This window comes from Saccostrea echinata, unplaced genomic scaffold (genome assembly GCF_033153115.1).
Source record: "Saccostrea echinata isolate AGI-Se365-2 ecotype Australia unplaced genomic scaffold, CSIRO_AGI_Sech_v1 ptg000054l, whole genome shotgun sequence".
Lineage (NCBI taxonomy): Eukaryota > Metazoa > Mollusca > Bivalvia > Ostreida > Ostreidae > Saccostrea > Saccostrea echinata.
Genome location: NW_026889803.1, coordinates 66,953,636 through 66,977,566, shown reverse-complemented (window position 1 = coordinate 66,977,566; position 23,931 = coordinate 66,953,636). Strand labels below are relative to the sequence as shown.

General features: G+C 33.9%; 1 protein-coding gene across 1 annotated transcript; it reads right to left on the bottom strand.

Annotated features, from left to right (window-relative positions):
* Positions 1-252: 252 nt before the first annotated feature.
* Positions 253-23,931, bottom strand: LOC133171683 (uncharacterized). The gene is made up of 4 exons (XM_061306468.1): positions 23,730-23,931; positions 14,240-14,383; positions 12,424-12,643; positions 253-480 (listed from the first exon to the last, which is right to left on the bottom strand). Exons 2-4 carry the CDS (start codon positions 14,361-14,363, stop codon positions 366-368), a joined length of 459 nt encoding a protein of 152 aa, XP_061162452.1. The 5' UTR covers positions 14,364-14,383; positions 23,730-23,931; the 3' UTR covers positions 253-365.

Genomic DNA, 23,931 nt, shown 5'->3' with positions numbered 1-23,931 from the left:
GGAATTGATGGCTGTGATAATAAAGAATGAATGTGAAGTCTTCATTGATCAGTATTAACCCTCACGAGACAGAGTCTGTTAAAGATCAGAATGATTGTTTTGCAATTGCACTCGAGATATGCTTCTTCTTTTAAATATAATTTGATTCTTTTTAAATAAATAGTATTCTGCATTTTGTCACACCCAAGGCGGAAGTTATAAGCACACATTCTTCAAGGTTGAAAAAAAAAAACAACAATATGAACGCCGAAGTATTGAAAAGCACCTTTATTTAAAATCAAATCCTATGATAAAAATAAAAGATGTAGATAATTCATTTGAATACCGGCGATAGTTATTGCAGATAATTAACAGAAGGTCGTGTTTCACGTATTGGTAATTAGGTCCTTCTCATATGGTCGTGAAAATGGATAGAGTTCATTATCAAGCAAGTCTTCTGTCTCTTTCAGAAGTGACAAACGATCCGCCTGAGCAGCATCTCTGTAAAAAAAAACAGAATTAATAATTCTTGATGCTTCATATATTACCGACTCAAATTTGTCTACTGCACAGAAAAACAACAACCAAATTTAATAAAATAATCTTGATTCTTCATAAATTTCTGGCTCAAATTAGTCTATTGTACAGAAAAAAAACAGATTCAATTAACCTTGATACTTCATAGATCACCGACTTTAATCAGTCTACAGTAGGAAAACAGAATTAACCAGAAGTATTTGTGAAACACTGATGCCCCTGTAAGACATCTCATGGCAAAGGTTAAAGTTTTTCAAATGCAAGTCAAACTCCAAGGTCAAGAAATAAAATTTATACCAATGAAAGCTCATGTCAGAAGGAATACACATGTGAAATATGAAGGCACTTTCTGCAACTATTCAAAAGTTATGGTCAACGTTGATTTTTTTTTATGAAAAGTAGGTGAAACTTCCAGTTCAAGGTCATGAGGTCAAAGATATCGGTACGTACGAAAAGGAGTTGTCACAAAGAATAAATCTTTAAAATATGAAAGTCCTAACCCAGCATTTAAAAGTTACAAGGAGAAAATTTTTCAAAAGTAGGTTTAACGCCAACGCCAAGGTCAAAATATCAAAATTATTGGTACAAAGAAAGTTCTCGTCACAAGCAAAACACCTGTGAAAAATGAAAATCCTAGCACTAACCATTCAAAAGTTATAAACAATAAAAAGTTTTTTTTTCAAAATTAGGTCAAACTCTAAGGTCAAGGTCAAAATGTCAAAATTGTTTGTACGTATCTAAGGGATAGTATTGTCACACTGAAAAAGTTAAAGATAGCGAATAGTGATCGATCTAAAAAAAAATCTAAACAATGCAAATTTGTGAACAGGGCATAAAACACGGACCCCCGGAAAGTCCTGAGGTGGGATCAGGTGCCTAGGAGGAGTAAGCGTCCCTTGTTGACCGGCCATACCTAAATCCCTAAAATTTAACCATTCAAAAGTTATGGTCAAGGTCAGAGTTTTCAATCCTCACAACGTCAGGGGTACTAGGTCAACTCGTTTCCGTTGGACCTCTGACAAATTTCATTCCATATCTTCGGCCTTGCCTCTCTCATTGAGAAGCACCGATCAAATTGAAGTAGACAATATAGACAGAAAGGAATCAGTTGAAACTTAAAATGCACTTGTTACGCATTGTTTATGACCGAAAGGCTTACTTACTGTGATTGGTTGAGAGATAAGAAAAACAATCAAAATTTATAATTTTTCCGGAAGACTTCGCTGCAGTCAGCCCGCAAGATATCAAATGAAATTTGTCAGGGGTCCAACCTCAACGAGTTGACACAGGACCACTGACGTTGAGAGGATAAAATTTTTCAAAATTAGGTCAAATTCCAAGTTCAAGGTCAAAAAGGTAAAAACATATGTCCCCAAGGTAAGGTCACATCACAGGGGATACATGGAGTATGAAAGCCCTGGCACTTAGTTATGACTAAGGTTAAAATTTGTAAAATTTTGCAAAAGTGGATCAAACTCTAAGGTCAAGTGGACAAATACATTAGTATCCAAAAAGATCTTGTCACAAGAAATACACATATGAAACACATGTATGAGATCAAAAGTTATGGGCAAGGTTGAAGTTATTTCAGACAGACAGACAGGCGGACAGACAGAGCAAAAACTATTTGCCCCAAATCTTCAATTGTCTATTACCGAAATAAAATAAAATCAAGTAAGTCAAGTAAATAATGTGGCAAGGTTGTTGTGACTGACGTTTATCATACTAATTGCTAGGTCATTATTTATACACTGAATTGTTGACGGATTTTTCCGTTATTTCTCATCATGACAAGGAGCACACAGCGTGTGTGACCGGTCGGCAGGGGATGCTCACTCCTCCATGGCACCTGATCCCACCTCTGTTTTTCAGAGGTCCGTATTTTATCTGTTCCTGATTTGTATTGTTTTAATGGATTTTGAGCTTGAATATTGTTCGTTATATCCATATTTCATTCATGTACATGTCTAATAGATAAGCACAGTGAAGCACATTTATGACCAAATAGCTATTCATATTTCTAGAGTTATGGTATAGTCAGTGATGTGCTGAATCACAGGAAGTATATTTTACCAAATGACCTCGAACCCGATCTGCATTTATCCTAATATGGAATCTAATTCAACAATAATTTACAGGCCTTGTATCTCGAATGTTTGCAGCAGATCTGGAGTGTTAAATCCGTTTATTAATTATTCTCTGTCAACAAGGCAATTCTCCAGAGAAATTACTGTTATTAACAATTTAACAGAGAAAATGTGAAGATGAGGTTTAGTGTCGAGAGTACGTCAAAAAGGGAATTAATTCAGTTGTGGGACATTTCAAAAAGAATTCTACTTTGACAGTGTAACAGAATTATGCATTTGAAACCTGTATTCCCTATGGTCTTGATAATTTACAATACACGGACAATCTTCTTTTAGTGTGCCTCGAGTTAATCTATAATGTCTTTTCGATCTCTCTTCAAGCAAGATACATCATTATTTTTTTTTTGCTATATTGTAGGAGAACTAAAATTTAATGTTACAAATTAAGGCTCATGTACTTAAAATACTCCTTGAAGTTGCACTTTTGATCCTAACATTTTATTTATTAATCAAATCTATAGATTAACGATAAATAACACAAGTTAAAAAAATGATGCATGGATCGGTATAGATTTTTTGAATGATTTTGAAAAGAATGACACAGATAATAAATTCCTAAAATATGGTATTAAAAATTGCCATTTTTCTTAATAAATTTATACAATTTTTTCACACATTTTGAGTTGAGACATTCTTACATAATCTTACATAATTTCTAATTTTACTCTAGCAATCGTTAATCAAGTTGTCTATAAGATCATAAATCTAGTAGACTTACTGCTGATTTTCTTTAAAAAGTTTGATTTTTTTATCCTTAAAGTAAAGGAAAATAATGCATCATTGATCATTTTTTTCCAAGTGTAAAATTAATCTGCAAATTAAGATATCTGAAATAATGGAGTCAGCCATACAAAGAAAACTTAAGACAGTACAAAACAGATAGGCCAAATTTTTTCTTAAATTCAAATTATTTGAAACTTTGATATTTTGTAATATCTCTTTTTATGTGTAATATGAACGAAATTCAACCTTACATTTTTTGCCCACAAAGATTGAAATATAGATATATGATTTACAATATTGCCTATCAGACCCCAGTAATGGGAGGGTGAAATAAGACATTCAACATTTAAATGTGCATTGTTTAAACATTACCATTTGATACATTACAAATACGAGGTGTGTTATGCTGTAAAGGTGACCTTTTTGTTACTGTAATTCAGTAAAGTACATTGATACTAATGTATATGAGAGCTCTGTGATGTAAAAATAAAACATATCTAGCGTATTATCAATTAATAATAGTTACTTTCATTCATATGTCGACTCGATATATCCCAGTGAGCTTGAAATAAAAGATACCACAGATTCTGACACATTTTTTTCATATTTAGATATTTTACTAGAAAAAGACGTTAATGGTAACCTAACAACAAAGTTTTATGATAAACGTGATGACTTCAACTTTTCAAGCGTCAACTTCCCTTACTTATGTAGCAATATACCCTTATCACCTGCATATGGGGTTTATGTCTCTCAGTTGATTCGATACGCAAGAGCATGCTCTAAATGAGGCAAACCATTGACAAACAAGTTGATGAAACAAGGATATCAACAGTCTCTTTTGAAGTCATCTTTTCGCAAGTTTTACGGTTGATACAATGACCTTGTCAGCACATACAACCTATCATTAAGTGAAATGCTGACTGACGTTTTTCATACAAATTGTTAGGCCATTATTTATACACTGAACTGTCTACGGATTTTTCCTTTTTTTTATCATGACAAGGAGCTCACGGCGGGTGTGACGGGTCGGCAGGGGATGCTCACTCCTCCATGGCACCTGATCCCACCTCAAAATTTTGAGGTCCGTGTTTGCTCTGCTCCAAATTTATATCGTTTCATTGGACTTTCGAGATTGAATACTGTTCGTTATCTTCATATTTCACTCTAAATATGACTTTGACTTTTAATCGTACATTAAGTCTGGAGGCTCCCTCTACATATGTCCTAATACTGTAAGTCATTTTAATTCCACGATTTAAAAATTTCACGATCAAAAATTACCAATAAACGTTTTTAAAAACTTATGATAGCATTCACGATGGGTTTAATTTCGTGGGAAAATAATGAATCGCGAACATAGTGAAATTAAAACCATCATGATTATTTTCCAATCTACAGTATCAGGTCTCTAGTATATAGGAATAAAATTTTGCATTTTATTCAATAACAGGCGGTTGAATCGCATGTAGGTAGCAAATGGAGGCTTTAGAATGTCCAATGTTTGGGTTATCTAATTTTGTTTTAAACTGAATAGGGTAAATACTTGTCATAGTTTATATTTTTCCTTCCAAGATACCGTTCACGGTAGCTCAGTCGGTAGAGCGCTCGCTCCGTGATCAGGAGGTCGTGAGTTCGAATCTCGACCGCGACTGACCTAAGTCGATAAAAAAATGGGTAGCAACTGTTCCTTCGCCATGCGCTCTGCACTTTGAAGTGAAAGTTGCGGGTTCTTTCGGATGAGGCACGACAAAGATCCCTCACTGCTCATTGGCCCTGAGTGCCGAGTAAGGTCAAAATTTGAAGCCCTTCACCGGTATATGGTGACGTCTCTATATGAGTGAAAAATTCTCGAATGGGACGTAAAACAACAATCAATCAATCCTTCAAAGATAATTGAACATTGACATTAGAATGATTTTAATCTTTTTTCTAGCGTGTTTTATAAGAACTGATTTTAAAGGTGTTTTGTACTACCTTTATAAGATTGTTTTTAAAATACACATCACAAACTTTTTCAAAAATTTTCAAGGTTAGATGTGAGGAGCATATCAAATAATGTGACGATATGGCTGGCAGGGGATGGTTGCTACTCCTAGGCACCTGATCCCATCTCTGATATTTCCAGGGGTTCGTGTTTTATGCCCTCTTCACATATTTGTATTGTTTGTTGATTTTTTGAGATTGATCACTGTTCGTTATCTTTACCTTTTACATTTTTACATCGATTTGCCAGCTCTCTCTCTCTCTCTCTCTCTCTCTCTCTCTCTCTGATAAATACATTAATGTAAGCCTTCCAGCATCCTTATTCCTACGTAAAAGAAGTGTAAGTAGAAGGCTAAGACTGCCTTTGTAAATTAGTAATTATTTCAGGTAAATGATTAATATGTTTAAAAGATAATTACTTAGCAGTAAATTATTAAAAGCTCGACTAAGTGAAAGTTAATCAACAAATTCATATGTACTAACGAAACATGATCTTAAAATTACTCTCAAGTACGTTTAATCTCCTACACATTGATACTAGTTTGTCCTTTGTTTAATAGCCTGACATCTTTGTACTAAGAGCAAAGTCTTTTTCTGTTAATAATAAAGTATCACTTTTAAGTAAATCAAAACTAGATCACTTCTCTTCAAATCAAATTAAAGTTTATCTGATCTTCGATTTATGTAACGTTATCTTCTTTTTCTGATTTAGAATATACTCGATTTAATTGAGATATCATGTATTATAATCTCACGTGAGGAAAACTATCCGTAAATGAAACAGTTATACTCTTGAGAATAAAAAATTAACAATTCAGAATGCTATTTGAGATTTTTTTAATTTTATTGTCGTACTATATTGTTAAAGAAAACATCAATTATTTTTTTAATTTTGTAGGCAATCTTGTTAGATAAATAAACAGCTAAATAATATGTGGAGAGACTTTTAAAACGGTCAATAATTGAGTTTTTTTTTTTAGATACTTGTATACATATTACAGCTGAACTCGAATATCGATATCTCAAGTACCATGAACATGTCGAAGTCCGAACTACTTTTCTTTATGTATTTTTTCACTTCAAGATCTCGAACTTTTTGTCCCATACAAATATTCAGAAAACGACGTTTGGCTCTACCTGTAAAGTCTTCGAAATCTCATTCAAGATATTAGAATTATTCAAAATGGCATACACTCTAACTGCTAATTTTTTCCTCCTCATATTTCTTGTCTGAATGACTGAAAACACAAGTACAAGTAGTCTAGCATTATTTCACATTCATTTTTCTTTGCTAAATTATGAAATGGCGCAAATGTCACATATGTAAAATATGTTAATCGACCTTGGAATCAAACATAAAGGTTACTTATGTCTAAGATCGGGTAGGATGTACAGCACAACAATACCCGAGAAGTGATGTAAATCAGATGAGGATACTTAAAAATTCCAAGGAACTTAAAGCAAATTTGAAATCACAAAATTTTTACCAAAATCAATAATATCAAAACGTACGACATTTCAACACAACCCTTTCCCGTGATAAATGAGAGTCCAGGCTTTTTTAAACATTATTGACAACTGCTTTTTCAGTAAAAAGGGAACTCTTGAATTACTTACCTTGTCATTGCTCATTTGCAACATTATTTTGTTAAAAACATTCCGATTGTAAACACAAGTATTCTGAAAAGATGCTTGAGTTTCCGACTGATAAAATTTATATAGTTTTTGGAGACCAGGTCTTTCAACAATCTGTCGGAAATATCGGGGGTACCAACTGCACCCCCATATTAGCAGACCTATTATTGTATTCATATGAAGCAGAATTTATTCAAAAACTTCTACATGAGAAGACACTCGCTGTGGCCTTCAACTCGACATTTAGATATATCGAGGACGTATTGATTCGATATGCAAGAGCAAGCTCTACGTAAGAACAATATCTTAAACAAGGAAGCTATTGACAAACAAGTTGATGAAACAAGGATATCAATTCTCGTTTAAAGTCATCATTTCGCAATTTCTTTTGTCGATACAATGATCTTGTCAGCAAATACAATCTATCATTAAGTCAAATGCTGACGGACGTTTTTCATAATTATTGTTATGCCATTATTTACACACTGAATTGTCTATTTTTTTCCGTTTGTCTGATCATGACAATGAGCAGACGGCGGGCGTGACCGGTCGGCAGGGGATGATCACTCTTCCATTGCTTCTGCTGCCATCTTTGATTTTTTTAGATTACCATTTTTGCTCTGCTCCAAATTTATGTAGTTCCAATGCACATTTGAGCTTGATTACTGTTTGTTATCTCCATATTTTTTAAGACATAAGATATGATAAAAAAAAAGAAAAGAAAAATACATCAAAACATAATGCACCAAATGGTTTCAAGCATATTTCCTGTTCAATAAAGTGTCCACAGGTAATGACGCATAATTGAAAGTTACTGAGAGAAAGGGATTAAACAACATTGAAATATATAATAAATTGTGACTCCTTAATTTATCAGTATAGATTAACATGCCTTTATGTTAGAAATAAAGACGTGCGTAAACAGGACTTAGGAGGGTTATAAAATAGCGCTTAAGTCATACATATTCCCTACACAAGTCAAAATCTTAACATGCTTTATGTTACGAGCCTCTGGAGGCTATGTTTAGCTGTGACACGTGCGAAAACTTCTACTGGACAAATATCGAAGAGTGTTTTCATTATTTAGATTATATTTTAATAACTGTTCATTGACCGAAGTCATATAAAGGTGTTAAGCAAAAGATCGAATGAAGAATTAAAGAGCGAGTATAAAATTTCAATACAAAAAGTATAGGGGGAACAAGACATTTAAACTTTCACAGGCATCCCTTAAAACCACGCGATGATCTCTTAATGCTTTTTATATGGACTTTGGGATGGATCAGATTACTTCTAAGATCTACATATTTTATAGCTACAGAACTGTAGCTCTCCGAAAAAAGATTGACCAGAGAGCCACAGGCCAAACCATAGAAAAAAAAATTAGTATATTTATTGCACACAAAAAGTTCTGTTCGATTCTGGATTTATTCCTTTAAATACTTACCTCCACTGCACAAAAGCTCGATTTCAAAAATATTCCTTAGACTTCCATCAACTACTTTTATAGTGGACTGTCAGGACATCTGCACGAAGCGCGCTGGACCGACTTATTTTGCCACTCAAAATGGCAGTAAAAATAGGCGAAATTTTTTATTAATTTCAGACCCAGGAGGACTATTATCAACGATTATGGGATTTTTTTTTGAAATAGTAAATAAATATGTTAAGAAGACACGGTTAGTAATATTTGGAGATGGAAATTTAGATACACGGAAACAACATCTTTTTGTGCACAATAAATATACACTTTTGTCAATGGGTGGCACGGTAGCTCTGTAATCGTCCATCCTAATTTGAGAAAAGCGAGCTACAGATCTGTAGCTACTTTTTTTTACATTCACAAAAAAAGTTTCAATGATTTGTTCTATGGATGTTGCTTAAGCCTTTAAAACAAACAAAATTAACAAAACAGTTGCAGATTATCTTTCTTATCATTCCTGTTTATGCAGCAATATACCTTCATCACCTGCATACGGGACGGGGTTTATATCTCCCAGTTGATTCGATACGCAAGAGCAAGCTCTACGTATGAACAATTTCTAAAGCGAGGTAAGTTATTGACAAACAAGTTAATGAAGCAAGATTATCAACAGTCTCGTTTAAAACAGTCATTTCGTAAGTTCTATGGTCGATACAATGGCCTTGTCAGCAAATACAATTTATCATTAAGTCAAATGCTGACTGATGTTTTTCATACTTATTGTTAGGCCTTAATTTACACACCGAATTGTCTACGGATTTTTCCGTTATTTCCCGATCATTACAAGGAGCACACGGCGGGTGTGACCTGTCGGCAGGGGATGCTCACTCCTCCATGGCACCTGATCCCACCTCTGATGTTTTAGAGGTCCGTGTTTGCTCTGCTCCAAAATTTGTATTGTTTAATGGACTTTTGAGCTTAAATACTGTTCGTTTTCTCCATACATTTCATGGATAGCTTTTTTGCAAATGGGTAAAAACGTGGCATAGTTATGATCCGTTCACTACGCGTGACGATGTTTTATATCTGCACATTTGAAATATTGCTCCGAATCATGATTAACTTTGGGAATTTTGCGTTGTGTAACTTTTTAAAACGTTTTATTGAATTAAATTTTGAAGTCGAATAACGTTTATTTAAAAATACAAATAAATTTTTGCATGAATCTTATGCAAACTACAAATGTTTACACGCAACAGCTGGCATGATGGCAAGTTGTTCTGATCCCGTATTTGTCCTGTCTATGATTTTATATGTGACAGACTTTTCTTGCATTGATTGGATTTCATAAACTATATTGACATGAGAAAAGCGATTTTGTTTTTTTTTTTTTTTTGGGGGGGGGGGGGATGAAAATCTAAAGGATGTACGTACAATGTCTTTTGTCCGGTAGTAGTTTCCGCGATAAAGTAACATTTGACTAATCTGGTCGTTGGACACTTTTTTATATTGGTATGCTATTGTTTTGTACACATTTTACATGTTTCATTACTAGATATAGAAATATAGATGAAAAATAATTCTAATGATAAATAAAGACTTGCTGTTTTTCAGTTTCATCAGTCATCTGGGATGCATACTCCTCCATAGCACCTGATCCCATCTCTATTTTTGTAGATTCGCATAAGCTTTGCTCATAGAATGATCAATGTTCATTATCTTCACTTTTCATTATGACAGACACTTTATCGTCAGAAATGGAAAACGAACAAAACGAATATATCAGTAAATGAATATTTCTTCCAGAACGAATAATATTTATTAGCTCGAGATATTGAAACAACTTGTATATGTGTTATGTATCTATAAATATACAGAAACTTGATAATGTTGTATCGATTACAGTTCTTTTTTATTTTCAATTAGTCGACGGATTCATCAAAATTAGTCAAAACCTCGTTGTTGACGTTAAACCTATCGTTTTGAAAATAAATGATGCCATTCGTCTTTCTTTATTTTCATGTTTACTGTGATATATATGGATGTACATCGTGGACATGAAACTGTTAGAAATGGAACTTCCACTGCCGAGAGTTGTAAGAAATTCTGCATTAAGATATATTACATTTTATTGTTATCCACCATTTCAACTAAAGCAAACCCCTGGATGCGAAAGCGTTTCGTTAAGCCTAAAGTTTATAAACCCGTCTTATATTTGCTATACCGGTATAAGCAATGCATATAGGTATTCACTATCAAAGAGTTATACAACATTCATATACAGAATTCAGTATTAATGAGTTTTATGGTCGATACAATGACCTTGTCAACAAATACAATTTATCATTGAGTCAAATGCTGACTGACGTTTTTCATACTAATTGTTAGACCATTATTTACACACTGAATTGTCGACGGATTTTTCCGTTATTTCCCGATGATGACAAAGAGCACACGGCGGGCGTGACTGGTCGGCAGAGGATGTTCACTCCTCCATGGCACCTGATCCCACCTCTGATGTTTTAGAGGTCCGTGTTTGCTCTGCTCCAAAATTTGTATTGTTAAATGGACTTTTGAGCTTGAATACTGTTCGTTTTCTCCATATATTTCATTTATAAAGAATTCATAATACATACTCACCATTAACGAGTTATACAAGGAATGCATATACATGTTCGCTATTGAGGACTTACCCAAGGAATTCATATATATGTCCACTATTCCGTACTTTAAAAGTCAAGATTTAGTATTTATGTCAGCTATTGACGAATTTTAAAAGGGATTTACAAACGTATTCGCTATTAACGATTTTATTAGGAATTTATGGCGTGCCAATTTCATAAAATAAGCTCAACATAGGTTACCTATATACAAACTAGTTTTATCAATGGAAAACTATAATTGCAAGTAATAGTTTACATGCTACTGAAAAATAAGATGATGTTACAGGGTTTTTAACTATCTCGTCTAAAGTCAGCATATTGCGAATTCTATCGCAAAAACAACCTATCGTTGGGTCGTTTTTAACTGACAAGTTTCCATCCAATAATTAAGCCATTGTTTTACTAATATTCCAATTAGACTAAAGGCTACTCCGTTTACCTGTACAAAACAAAAGGGGTAATGGCGGTGTAACCGGCCGAGAGAGGATGTTTATTCCTCCTGGACATCTAATCCCCCACTTCTGGAGTTTCCAATGTGCATGATTTTGCCCTGCGCACGATTCCTATTCTTTACTAGATTTTTGAATTTGATCAATGTTCATTATCTTCTTCAATTATTATCAATTGCGAACTGTAATTCCCAACATAAACTGTACTAATGAAATGTATGGAGATAACGAACAGTATTCAAGCTCAAAAGTCCATTTAACAATACAAATTTTGTAGCAGAGGTGGGATCAGGTACCATGGAGTAGTGAGCATCCCCTGCCGACCGGTCACACCCGCTGTGTGCTCCTTGTAATGATCGGGAAATAACGGAAAAATCCGTAGACAATTCAGTGTGTAAATAATGGCCTAACAATAAGTATGAAAAACGTCAGTCAGCATTTGACTTAATGATAAACTGTATTTGCTGACAAGGTCATTGTATCGACCATAGAACTTACGAAATGACTTTAAACGAGACTGCTGATATTCTTGCTTCATTAATTTGTTTGTCAATAACTTACTTCGTTTTAGTAATTGTTCATACGTAGAGCATGCTCTGGCGTATCGAATTAACTGAGAGATATAAACCCCGTATGCAGGTAATAAGGTATATTGCTGCATAGGTACTATGAAGTTGATATCGGAAAGATGCTTGAGTTTCTGATTGACAATATCTATGTGGTTTTTGGAGACCAGGTCTTCCAACAACCTATTGGAATTCCAATGGGTAACAATTGCGCCCCGTTATTAGCAGGCCTATTTTTGTATTCATATGAAGCAGAATTTGTTCAAAATCTTGTACGTGAAAAAGAATATGTAATAATTAATGTTAAATACCCACCTTTTGATCCAAGTTTTAAACAAATCTAAACCCTCTATGTGACCATTGTCGTTGTCAAGTGTGCGCTTGTAAGGTGAAACTAAAGCAGCTGAACGTTTGAAGTAACCTGTATCAACGATTCCAATGCAGCCCGCATACCGTTGAAAGTTATTCTGAAGTTCTTTATACATTACGCCATTCATCTCCCTCAAAGCAAGAAGAACGGAGCGTAATGGATGACCTTAAAAATGAAATTTCAGCATTTCTTAAAATCTCTTTACGGTTAAATAATATGTTTTATGCTCTATGTACAGATCACCATCATTAGACCATCTCATTCAAAATATTAGAAATAGAAGTAATAACTCACTTTAAAAATGATAATGAATTTTCTTTTTTCTTTTTTTTTTTTTTTCTTTTTTTTTTAATTTTTAGTTAATTTGATAACTTTAAGATGAAAGTCATTCTAGCCAACTTAGAATTGAAACAGAATATATGTGCCGTAAACCTATAATAAACGTTTATATATTGTTAAAGACTCAGGATAATTAATGGATATTTCTGTTTCCTGAATACCGATCAGGTAAATTTAGTAATTGATCGGTCACGTGATAAGTTTCAAGTATCTTGGTAGTCGTCCTTGGAGGCATAATTTAAAACAAACACGTTTTCTTATTTCTTTGAATGTGATTTTTTTCTGAATCGAAGAAGACGGTATATTACCATTATATACAATGTTAACTACAGCTGACACCTTCTTCCGCACCTTGATTGTATATATTTATAATATTAGATGATAACGCCTTGCTTGGTAGCTAATGAAGACAAATATCATTTTGTCCCGCTCTGGACATATTCCTATTACCGAAGCATCGTCCAAGATGTGTACTAACTATTGAAAAAATGAGGTAGATTCTTTTTCCGATGATTTCATATTCCTGGTGAAATTTATGGGTATAAGACACACTGTTAGATTATTGTAAGCCTGATTGGGACAGGATCTAGTCATTTATCACCTGATACACGACAAACTGACACATTTTACATCAAGTCATTATTCTAATCTCTATCGTAAACATTGAATGCCGAGTATTGTAAAGATTCTTTTGAAAGTGCAGATATATGTACATGCATATGATTCGAGTAATTGAATCAATCCGATTGATTGTATGTTGTTTTACGTTCCGTTCGAGAATTGTTCACTCATAAAGAGACGTAACCATTTACCGGTGAAGGGCTGTAAATTTAGACCTTTACTCGGCACTCAGGGCCATTGAGCAGTGAGGGTTCTTTATCGTTCCAAAGCCTACCGTGACACGGGGCCTCGGTTTTTAAGGTCTCATCCGAAGGACCCGCAAATTTCACTTCAAAGTGCCGAGAGCTTGGTGAAGGAACAGTTGTTACCTATTTTTTTTTTATCGACTTAGGTAGTCGCGGTCGAAATTCGAACACACCTTCCGATCATGGATCGAGCGCTCTACCGACTGAGCTTCCATGACGGTTTACACGAATGAAGAAAAGATAGAATGGTGTCAAGTTTTTGTCAGTATGTTTTTCTGACTTTTGCCTGGTGGAAACCTTCCGGTTGGAATAGACTTCCGAGTTTCCGGTATTCTTTTGTTTGGTGAATACGTACCTGTTTTGATTGATATACTGATTAGACTTTGGAGTTTCCAGTAAACTACTGTTTGGAGAGAACGAACCTGTTTTGACTGATATGCTGATTAGACTTCAAAGTTTCCGGTACTCTATTGTTTGGAGAACCCCTACTTGTTTTGACTTATATGGACATTAGACTTCGAAGTTTCCGGTATTCTATTGTTTGGAAAACACGTACCTGTTTTGACTGATATGCTGATTAATCTGCGGAGTGGGTTCTCACCGCACGGATGAGCTGGACAAACGTGGCAAAGAGATAGATAGATTACAAACACTTTCACAATGTCTTTTTTCCTTACCATTCTTCTATACGTCTGAATTCCTAAAATTACAAGACAGAATTCCTAAAACTACAAGACAGAATTCCTAAAATTACAATACATACATTTCTGGTATCCTTCTGATCATATCAAATTATTCTTCTGCAAGAAAAAGGGATAAAACAACTCATACACCATATAAAAGCAAAAATTAACACACAACAGTATTGGATTTACTCTCATAAATAAAATCACTTGAATATTTCCTATGATTACAACCAAACCCTAGCAAAAGTTGTATTTTGAAAGAATTTGACAGAATACTTAATTTTAAGTAATCATAGCAACCATGGCAACACCTTTTTTCGAAATATATAAATGTAATTCTTATCTTGATGTAGTCAAATAAAAAATTCAATTTAATCTGCATCAGACCAAAATAGGAAAGAAAGAGTGTTTTGAAAGAATGAAAAAAGTTAATGTAATGAACAGATATCAATCTCGTAAATTCTGTAAGAATTCAGACGAAAAACAGGACAAAAATATGAGCTACCGTGAACGGTGTGAAGGAATGAAGACTGGGGTTGCGGTTGTAAAGGTCATGGAAGAAAATAATTCCCACAATTGACTAGGGCTACTGCTTATTTGTGAAGGAATGAAGACTGGGGTTGCAGTTGTAAAGGTCATGGAAGAAAATAATTCCCACATGTTTCCAGGGCTACTGCTTATTTGTGAAGGAATGAAGACTTGGGTTGCAGTTGTAAAGGTCATGGAAGAAAACTATTCCCACACGTGACTAGGGCTACTGCTTGTTTATGAAGAAATAAAGAGCTGGGGTTGCGGTTGTAAAGTACATGAAAAAAACAATTCTCCGCCAATTCCTACACGTGACTGGGAAGAAATAAAGACTGGGGTTGCGGTTGATAAGGTCAAGAGAAAAAACATTATACCGACAAATCCCATACGTGACTACGGCCTATTCCAAATAATGCGTTTTGTCTAGTCATATTTTATAGCTGTTACACGGGAAAACACTATAAAGTGAAGCAATGGGAATCCGACTCCGAAAAACTAGAACTTCTGTTCGTTTCTATCGCAACATCAATAAAAGTGAAAAAAAAATGACACTGGGCTACTTTTTCTCCTTCCCTTTTTGTATACCAGTGTAGCCTTTGTCGGAAAAATCATTACTTTATAATAGATCTCTCTCTCTCTCTCCTAGAAAGGTGGCAATTTCTTTGAATCTTTATATACCTTGATTGTAGATTTTTTTCAATAGTCCAAAAATTAAAGCGCATGCATGTTCATGACATTTATTTAATTATTTATAAAAATTATTTCAAATGAGTTTTGCCCAAGAAAAATAAAACAGCAACATAAATGATGTGTGTTTAACGTATCAATCAGATGTACATGTGCATAAAAAAGAAAGAAAAGCCTTGCCAACATATTTGTTGTACATATGTTCTTATATGTATGTTAAATATTTATCACCTTTATTTATATTTATTTATATTTCAATTAAAAATTGTTTCGTGAAAAATGGAGATAACGAACAGCATTCAAGCTCAAAGTCCATTTAAACAATTCAAATTTGGAGCAGAGCAAAGACTGACCTCCAAAAACATCAGAAGTAAAATCAGGTGCCATGAAGGAGTGGGCATCCCCTGCCTGGTCACACCCGCCGTGTGCTCCTTGACATGATTGGGAAAATACTTAAATTCAGTGTGTAAATAATTACCTAACAATAAGTATGAAAAACGTCAGTCGTCATTTGACTTAATTGATAGGTTGCATTTGCTGACATTTAAGATAATTGTATCGACCATAAAACTTGCAAAATGATGACTTCAAACGAGACTGTTGATATCCTTGTTTCATCAACTTGTTTATGTTAAATATATGTTAAGCATACGCTGAACTTATGCTGCTTGTATTATAAAATGAATTTTAGCTGGGTTCAATTTTACTGTGAGTTAATTTTAAAATCTAAAATCTTTAAGAGCCACTTGACCAATGAAAGATTATATAGGTAATGTTTGTTAAAATAAATATTATAAAGAGTTTTTCATTTGAGTACTGAAGTTAAATAATTTATAGTGTTCAGTCCTGCATTAACCAGAGTTGCATGTATATAATATTGCATTAGATAGTCAGTAATAAATGTGATCGACGAGAGTAATGAAGGTAAAGTTTCTTAAAGAGATTCAATTCTAAATCAGGCCAATCCATGACCAAAGTCGCAAAGATGTTGCTTTTGTGGATACATACAGCAATCATGTGTTTGGATTCTACATGTGACCAACAATTAACATCTGAAGTATCATGTTAAAGTTTTTCTGTAAATCTAAAAATACTGATTATTCAAGCAGTTGCAAGACTTTTACATTAGATATGAAGATAACGAACAGTAATCCATTGGAACGATGTGAATTTGGAAGAAAGCAAAAGGACCTCTAAACTCATTAAAAATGGATCAGGTGCCATGGAGGAGTAAGCTATCCCTGTCGACCGGTCACATCCGCCTTATAATCCTTGTCATGATCGGGCAAACGAAAAAATCCTAATCAATTCAGTGTGAAAATAATGGCTTAAGAATTTGTATGAAAAACGTCAGTCAACATTCGACTTAACGATAGATTGTATTTGCTAACATGGACAATGCATCAACTTAATTGCCTCGTTTAAGATTTTGTTCGTATGTAGAGCATGCTCTTGCATATAGAATCAACTGAGAGACATTACCTCCATATGCAAGTAATAATGGTATATTGCTACTTTATTTGACGATAGAAAAGTTGAAATCATCACGTTAATCATAAAGTTTTGTTGTTAGTTTGCCATTAATGTCTTTCTCTAGTAAATATCAAAATTTGAAACAGATGTGTTCAGAGGGATATATCCATTCAAGTGGGAATGAAAATGAATATTGTGAAATAATAAATCGTCGTCGATATATCTCAGTGTCGAATTTAAGATCAAAACAAAATATTTCTTCTTTTCATGTAGAAGGTGTAAAATAAAACCTGCTTCATATGAATGCAATAGTAGATCTGGTAATAACGAGGTGCAATTAGTACCCATGGGAATTCCAACAGATTGTTGTAAGACTCCAAAAACTACATAGATATTGTCAATCAGAAACTCAAGCATCATTTTAATACTAGTATCAATTTCGAAGTATTTGTGTATATAATTAGAATGTTTTTAACAAAATAATATGCAGATGACCAGTGACCAGGTAAGTAAATTTACAAGTTCCATTTTTATTGAGGAAGCAGTTGTCTATGATGTCAAAAAGCCTGGACTTTAATTTATGATTGGGAATGGTTGTATAAACATAGTGTTAAAAAGTCGTACGTTTTGATGCTATTAATTTGGATAAAAATTTATGATTTCACATTTTCCAAAAGTTCCTAGGAGTTTTTACATATCCACACCTGATTAACACTACTTCTCATATATGTTGTTGTACAGTGATCCTGAAGTTTCTCATCCAAGTTTGAAATTAAACTACATATCAAATATTTTTGGGGTTCTAAGGGGTCTTGAATAAGGGAATCAATTTAATTGAGAAAACAATGAGTCATTTCGGGGCGAAAGCAATATAACTTTATTTTCTGAGAAGATTTTAAATTTCAAAAACCCCACATATAATTTTCAATAAAGAGTTTTTATGATGAATTCTTTGTGTTGATCTGCAAAAGAATTGTGCTGCAAAAACACATTTTTGGTAGAAAAACAATTTGCTGAGGGCTGAAGTTAGCGATCCAATGAGTTCAATAAAACAAAACAAAAATTAAATTGTTGCCGATTCTAAAATTATAGTACAATAAAATATATGGAGATAACGAACAGTATTCAAGCTCAAAAGTCCATTTAAACAATACAAATCAGGAGCAGAGCAAACAAGGACCTCAAAAACATCGGAGGTGGGATCAGGTGACAAATCATTTTTTTTCTGGAGAATGAAAGCATTTGTGAATTTTGTTAATAGATTGGAGAAAATTCTTAAGGTCATTGAATCCATTTATCGCAGAATCATAAAAAACCCATAAAATCCTGCAGATACAGAATCAGTTTTGTAAATAGACTTTCCGAGCTCAGAGAGAGAAAAAGCTCCGAAAATTCACTTCCCTTGCTTATATATATCAAACCCTTTGTTGTCAAAGAATTGGAAAGTGATATCTCCGTGTCTAATACTATTCAAGCAATTCCGTCTCTTACTTAGGAATTATTTGCCATGCATGTCCTTTGAGCATCGTAAAATGGCATAACATAGTTGAAGCCATCGTATATTCCAATTAAATTCCATAAAAACACATGCATGTTGAGCGAATTGATAAAAAAAATAAATATGTAAATGTGGATATGGTTTTCACTTTAGTTTTCTCTGATAAATGTTTTATTTTCGGCGAAGTTTGCTTCAGCACGTCGTCTGTCTAGGAGAATTTGTCTTAGAGAATTTAACAAATTGTACCGAAAGATACTCACTCTCAAATCTTTGTATGAATGGTCTAACAAGTCATGAAATAAAAATAAATTCGACAGTAAATCAACGGATACTTGTGAACATCCGTGACTTTAAAAGAAAAATAATCCGACAGCAAATCAACGGATACATTGTGATCACCCATGGACTTGTGATCAGCTTCGATCACAGATGATTCCATGAAATATATGGAGATAACGAACAGTATTCAAGCTCAAAAGTCCATTAAACATTACAGAATAGGTGCAGAGCAAACACGGACCTCCAAAACATCAGAGGTGGGATCAGGTGCCATGGAGGAGTGAGCATCCCCTGCCGACCGGTCACACCCGCCGTGTGCTTCTTGTCATGATCGGGAAATAACGGGAAAATCCGTCGACAATTCAGTGTGTAAATAATGGCCTAACAATTAGTATGAAAAACGTCAGTCAGCATTTGAGTCAATGATAAATTGTATTTGCTGACAAGGTCATTGTATCGACCATAGAACTTACGAAATGATGACTTTAAACTAGACTGCTGATATAAGGCACTCGGAAACTATAACCTTAAGTGTGAAGTATTTTTATTTACACTCCACTGACAGCTTCATGTAAATCATAACATGTTAATTCTTATGGAACTTTTTTAATGCATTTTCTTTGAGGTGCAAACATTTATACATTTAAATGGTGAGTTTAAACATGTTTTCTCAATGATTTCATTCGTGCACCCTTTCCATTTATAGTAATTTATTCGTTCACTGGTGTTTGGAAGAAGTCTAAACTCGTACATAAGTTTATTCGTTTATTAGGTAATTGACAGTTCTGTACATTTTTTGTCATTATGTAGACCATAGGTTTGACATCTGAATGTTACACTCCCCAATCTCCTCCTTTAAAGGGAATACCTATCTGGCTTTCTTCGGCTTCTGTTAAGTGTACTTTTCAGCTGATATCAAGCAGAATAATTCACTATACTCTTTCTAAGAACAAACATGTATTTTGCATTTAGTCTTTTTATCAGTAAAATAAGCAATCAATTTCTTATGTGTGTAGATGTTGAATTTTTTATGAGATGAGTTGAACCATTTCTTCTTCATGGCTTAAATATTTTATAATACACCTTGTAATTTGTCTTCTAGCATTAAAAGGGCTCGATATCTTAATATCTGTCAATTGATCCAAAACGACATAAAGGCTAGGCGATAACTCAATTAATTCCTCATATATATATATATAATACATTTGACGTAAATAAGAACCGTCTTTTTATAATCACGTATGCTATACAGCTTTAGTCCGCCTACTTTGACGTAAATTATATAACATGGACGTGTTACTTGATGCTGTGACTCCCTATAATAATCATGCTTCACACTTTGACAAATTTATATAAATATACAAGTAGCAGGAGAAGGTTTGTCAATAATCATTATTTATGCTATTATGGTATATATTACTGAAGAGGACGGGGGGGGGGGGGGGGGGGCACGTTCTCATATACCATCTGTTCCGACCTGACAAGCATACACTGGCCTATAGTATCAATTATATTAAGATTCGATAATGATAAGGGTAAATACACATACACACTCACTGAGAGAGAGAGAGAATAACAAAAATAAGCGAAAGTCAATTTATATTGAAAAAATAATGGACCCTTTGAGATGAGAATGGGCCTTATTTAAAATTGTAAACAAAACATAAATTACAAGAATCAAACTGGCTCCTCCTATTGTTAAGCGCCCAGGAAATATAATTCTACGCGTTTTTCATCTTCGTTTCTTTCGCAGTTTCAAATCTTCCACCAATTTGGTCGAAGAGATCAGCACACATGTTCACAAAACTTTTCTAAGATATATCCTAAAATTATTCATAAGATATGACTTTGGAAGAAAGTTAGGAACATCCAAGAACAACTTATTATATATCATAAGAATGTAGCTCGACGGTAACTTAGGAACAACTTAAGTTAAGACATCCTAACATACAATGAACACTCGTGTTTTTTCACATTTATCTATGCATGTTAAATTTTAGAGACTTTTGTAGCCAAAAAATCTTTCACATAACATGAAAAAAATCCATTTACATGTGACTTCAGTATATTTTCATGTTCGCATCTTTTAAATTATAAAATATTTTAATACCGCATGTAAATCGCATCAAAACAAGCGATTTTTTCTACCGAAATGAAAGATTTAAGGAAGCTCTAAACACTAATCAAAAATGCTTTTTGGACTTTGAGAAAAATAAGTCATATAAAGGTACACATATTCAGTGTATGTACTTCATTTTCAACATAGGGCACCTGCCCTATTTCTGCAGGAAAAATGTTCAAAGACAGTGAACTCTCTGTGAACATAAATCACTGTAGTTTACTTACATCGGGAAAATTAATGGAAATGATGTATTCAATTACTTAATCTTGGTCTAACATAACATTAAGAATACTTTAATTCATAACAAATTGTGTCATTAACTGTAGATTCCCACTTATTCTATTTTTCTTCTATGGGCAGATAACTGTAACTCAATAAAACTCTCCTACAAATAGTACTCTAGTGTGCAGTGTTTAGAGCTTCTTAAATTCAGTGTTCTACCTTGACGATGATTATGATATTATGTATTATAAAAGTCTGTATCATTTTTTTTTTTTTGAAAAATAATCTGATAGAAAAAAAAATTAAATGAATTTTGCAGAACTCGAAACCATGTATTCAAACAGAAAAATCACTATTTTAAAGGCAATGTTTTATTCCAGAGTATAGGAACTCTCAACGGTTTAAATATTTTATTTGATTTAAATAAAAATGATTTGCCCCGATTTACTCATGTTAAGGCCATAGAAACTATTTTCACAATTTTGAGAACAATTTTCACTTTTTTCCCTTACAGATAAAACCTGTATGATTGTTTTTTCTTCTTCTTTTAAATAGTTTCATTGACTCATCATAGCACGTAGTATGCAAGTAGATGGGGGGGGGGGGGGTATTTTCCGAAAATAGTCTATTGCTGTTAATTTATAATGGAAGATTTTTAATAAAAAGCGGTCCATCCCAACATTCACTTTCTGTTGAAGTATGGACGAAACAACCTCCCCCCCCCCACCCCCACCCCACCCATCCCCCAATTTCAAAGGTTTCTGTGAGTGGACACTTTTCTATATTCAATGTCAAATATTTTCCTGAAATTTTATTTTTTGGCTTGTCAATTACATTTTTCTGTCCCCTACCCTTTAAAACAACTATTTTCTCCCCTTCCCCAATTAGAAAAGGGGTGTTATGTACCTGCCTTATGAATAAGAAAAGAAACTCGAAATTTTAAAGTGCGAAATCTAGGTCTCCTTGATGAGGCGGAAAAAATAGATATCTTCTGTAAATAATCAAACATTGTAACTAATTTAGGTAACATTTGTGAAAAAAATGTTTATTTTTTGTAAATCATCATCAGCAGCTCTCATATACACGGACTGGTGAGGAACAAGAAATTTTCGCTTATGCTTGCAATTCAAAAACATAAACATTACAACAAACTTGGAATGATCTTAGGACAAGGTTTATGTAGTTAGGAAGAAGTTAAAAGCTTCGAGAAACTGACTTAAGACAAAGACATTTCCTAAGACGTTCTTGGGACAAAACGTACTCCTGAGACAGTTTCATGAACATGCCTGTAGTTCATTAGGTTTGTTGGACTGATTGTATTTTTTATAACGTCCCATTCTAGAACTTTTCACTCAGAGAAGTCACCATATACCGGTGAAGGCCTTTACTCGGCACTCAGGGCCATTGAGCAGAGAGGGTTCTCTATCGTGCTAATGGCCTCAGTTTTAAAGACCTGCAACTTTCACTTCAAAGTGCCAAGCAATTGGCGAAGGAACAGCTGCTGACTTAGGTATGTCGCGGCCGGGGTTTGAACCCACGACCTTCCGATCACGGAGAGGTCTGTTGGCCAAAGAACTGATTATGTACAACATATATCCTCCTCTCTCTCTCTCTCTCTCTCTCTCTCACACACACACACACACACACACACACACACTCTGGAAGAAAATGGAATTTTCACCTAATTGAAGCTGCTAAAATGCGAGATCTTATTTGGTGTCCTGGCATTATTTAGTATTAAGGCTTTCTCACTTATTAAAAGGAAGATATTTGTCTTAACAATAAAACATTTTCCTCGTTTCATTCCGTTAAAATCTGTCGATTTCAGACATCATTCTCATTCAAATTCTTTATCCATAACCACTGGAATGAAAGTGGAAACTTTTATTTCACAGGACATTTTTCACCCATTTTATTTTACTGTAGACTAGATCCTCACTTAAGAAAATCTAGGTTCACATATCATTGGTCTTCACACCAAATCAAATTATGGAATGAAATTTTAAACAAAAAGGCACCAATGCCAGGAGCTTTTGCATTAATGGTAATGCAGTTAAAGGAAATGCGTGTAGAATTATTGCAAAAGACATGAAAACATATACCATCAGCCAAGACATTTACCCATACTTAATACAAGTTTTATACAGACAGTTTTCCCAATGAATACATGCATTGCAAGTAAGTTGGAAGAGGGTTGGTTGGTTGTTAGTCTCAATATTCTCAATATTTATGTAAGTTATCACCTCACATTTTTACATTTTGGGATCTGTGTGTGTATCTTTATAAAATTTTTCAATTGGTATTCATTTTAAGATTAAATTGCTTATCTTGGACGAAGTTAACTAATGCTTTAAATAAGTAGAGGGCTTAGTAAAACTATGTAATGGTATTTTAAAAATATTTTACGAATAAATTTGTAATAAATTGTAAACTAAGACCGAAGAATCTATTAATTTTCCAGATAATCGCAGGTTTGCAATACATATTCATCCATTGTAATCGTGCATTTCTTAAAAATTAAAACAAATCTAAAAACAATTAACAAAATTACCTTAATCGTAAAGCGGACCTCCAGTCCCATAAATCCATAACCTAGTTGTACAGACTTATATGTACGGATCGGCTTAATTGTACACCATCATTAAACTGTCATAAAATAGACCTCTTATAAGTATTTATCAATGCGTAATATTTCCTGAATCCCATTCCTCGGTTCATTGATGTGATCTGCTGTCATTATGCCACCCACCAGC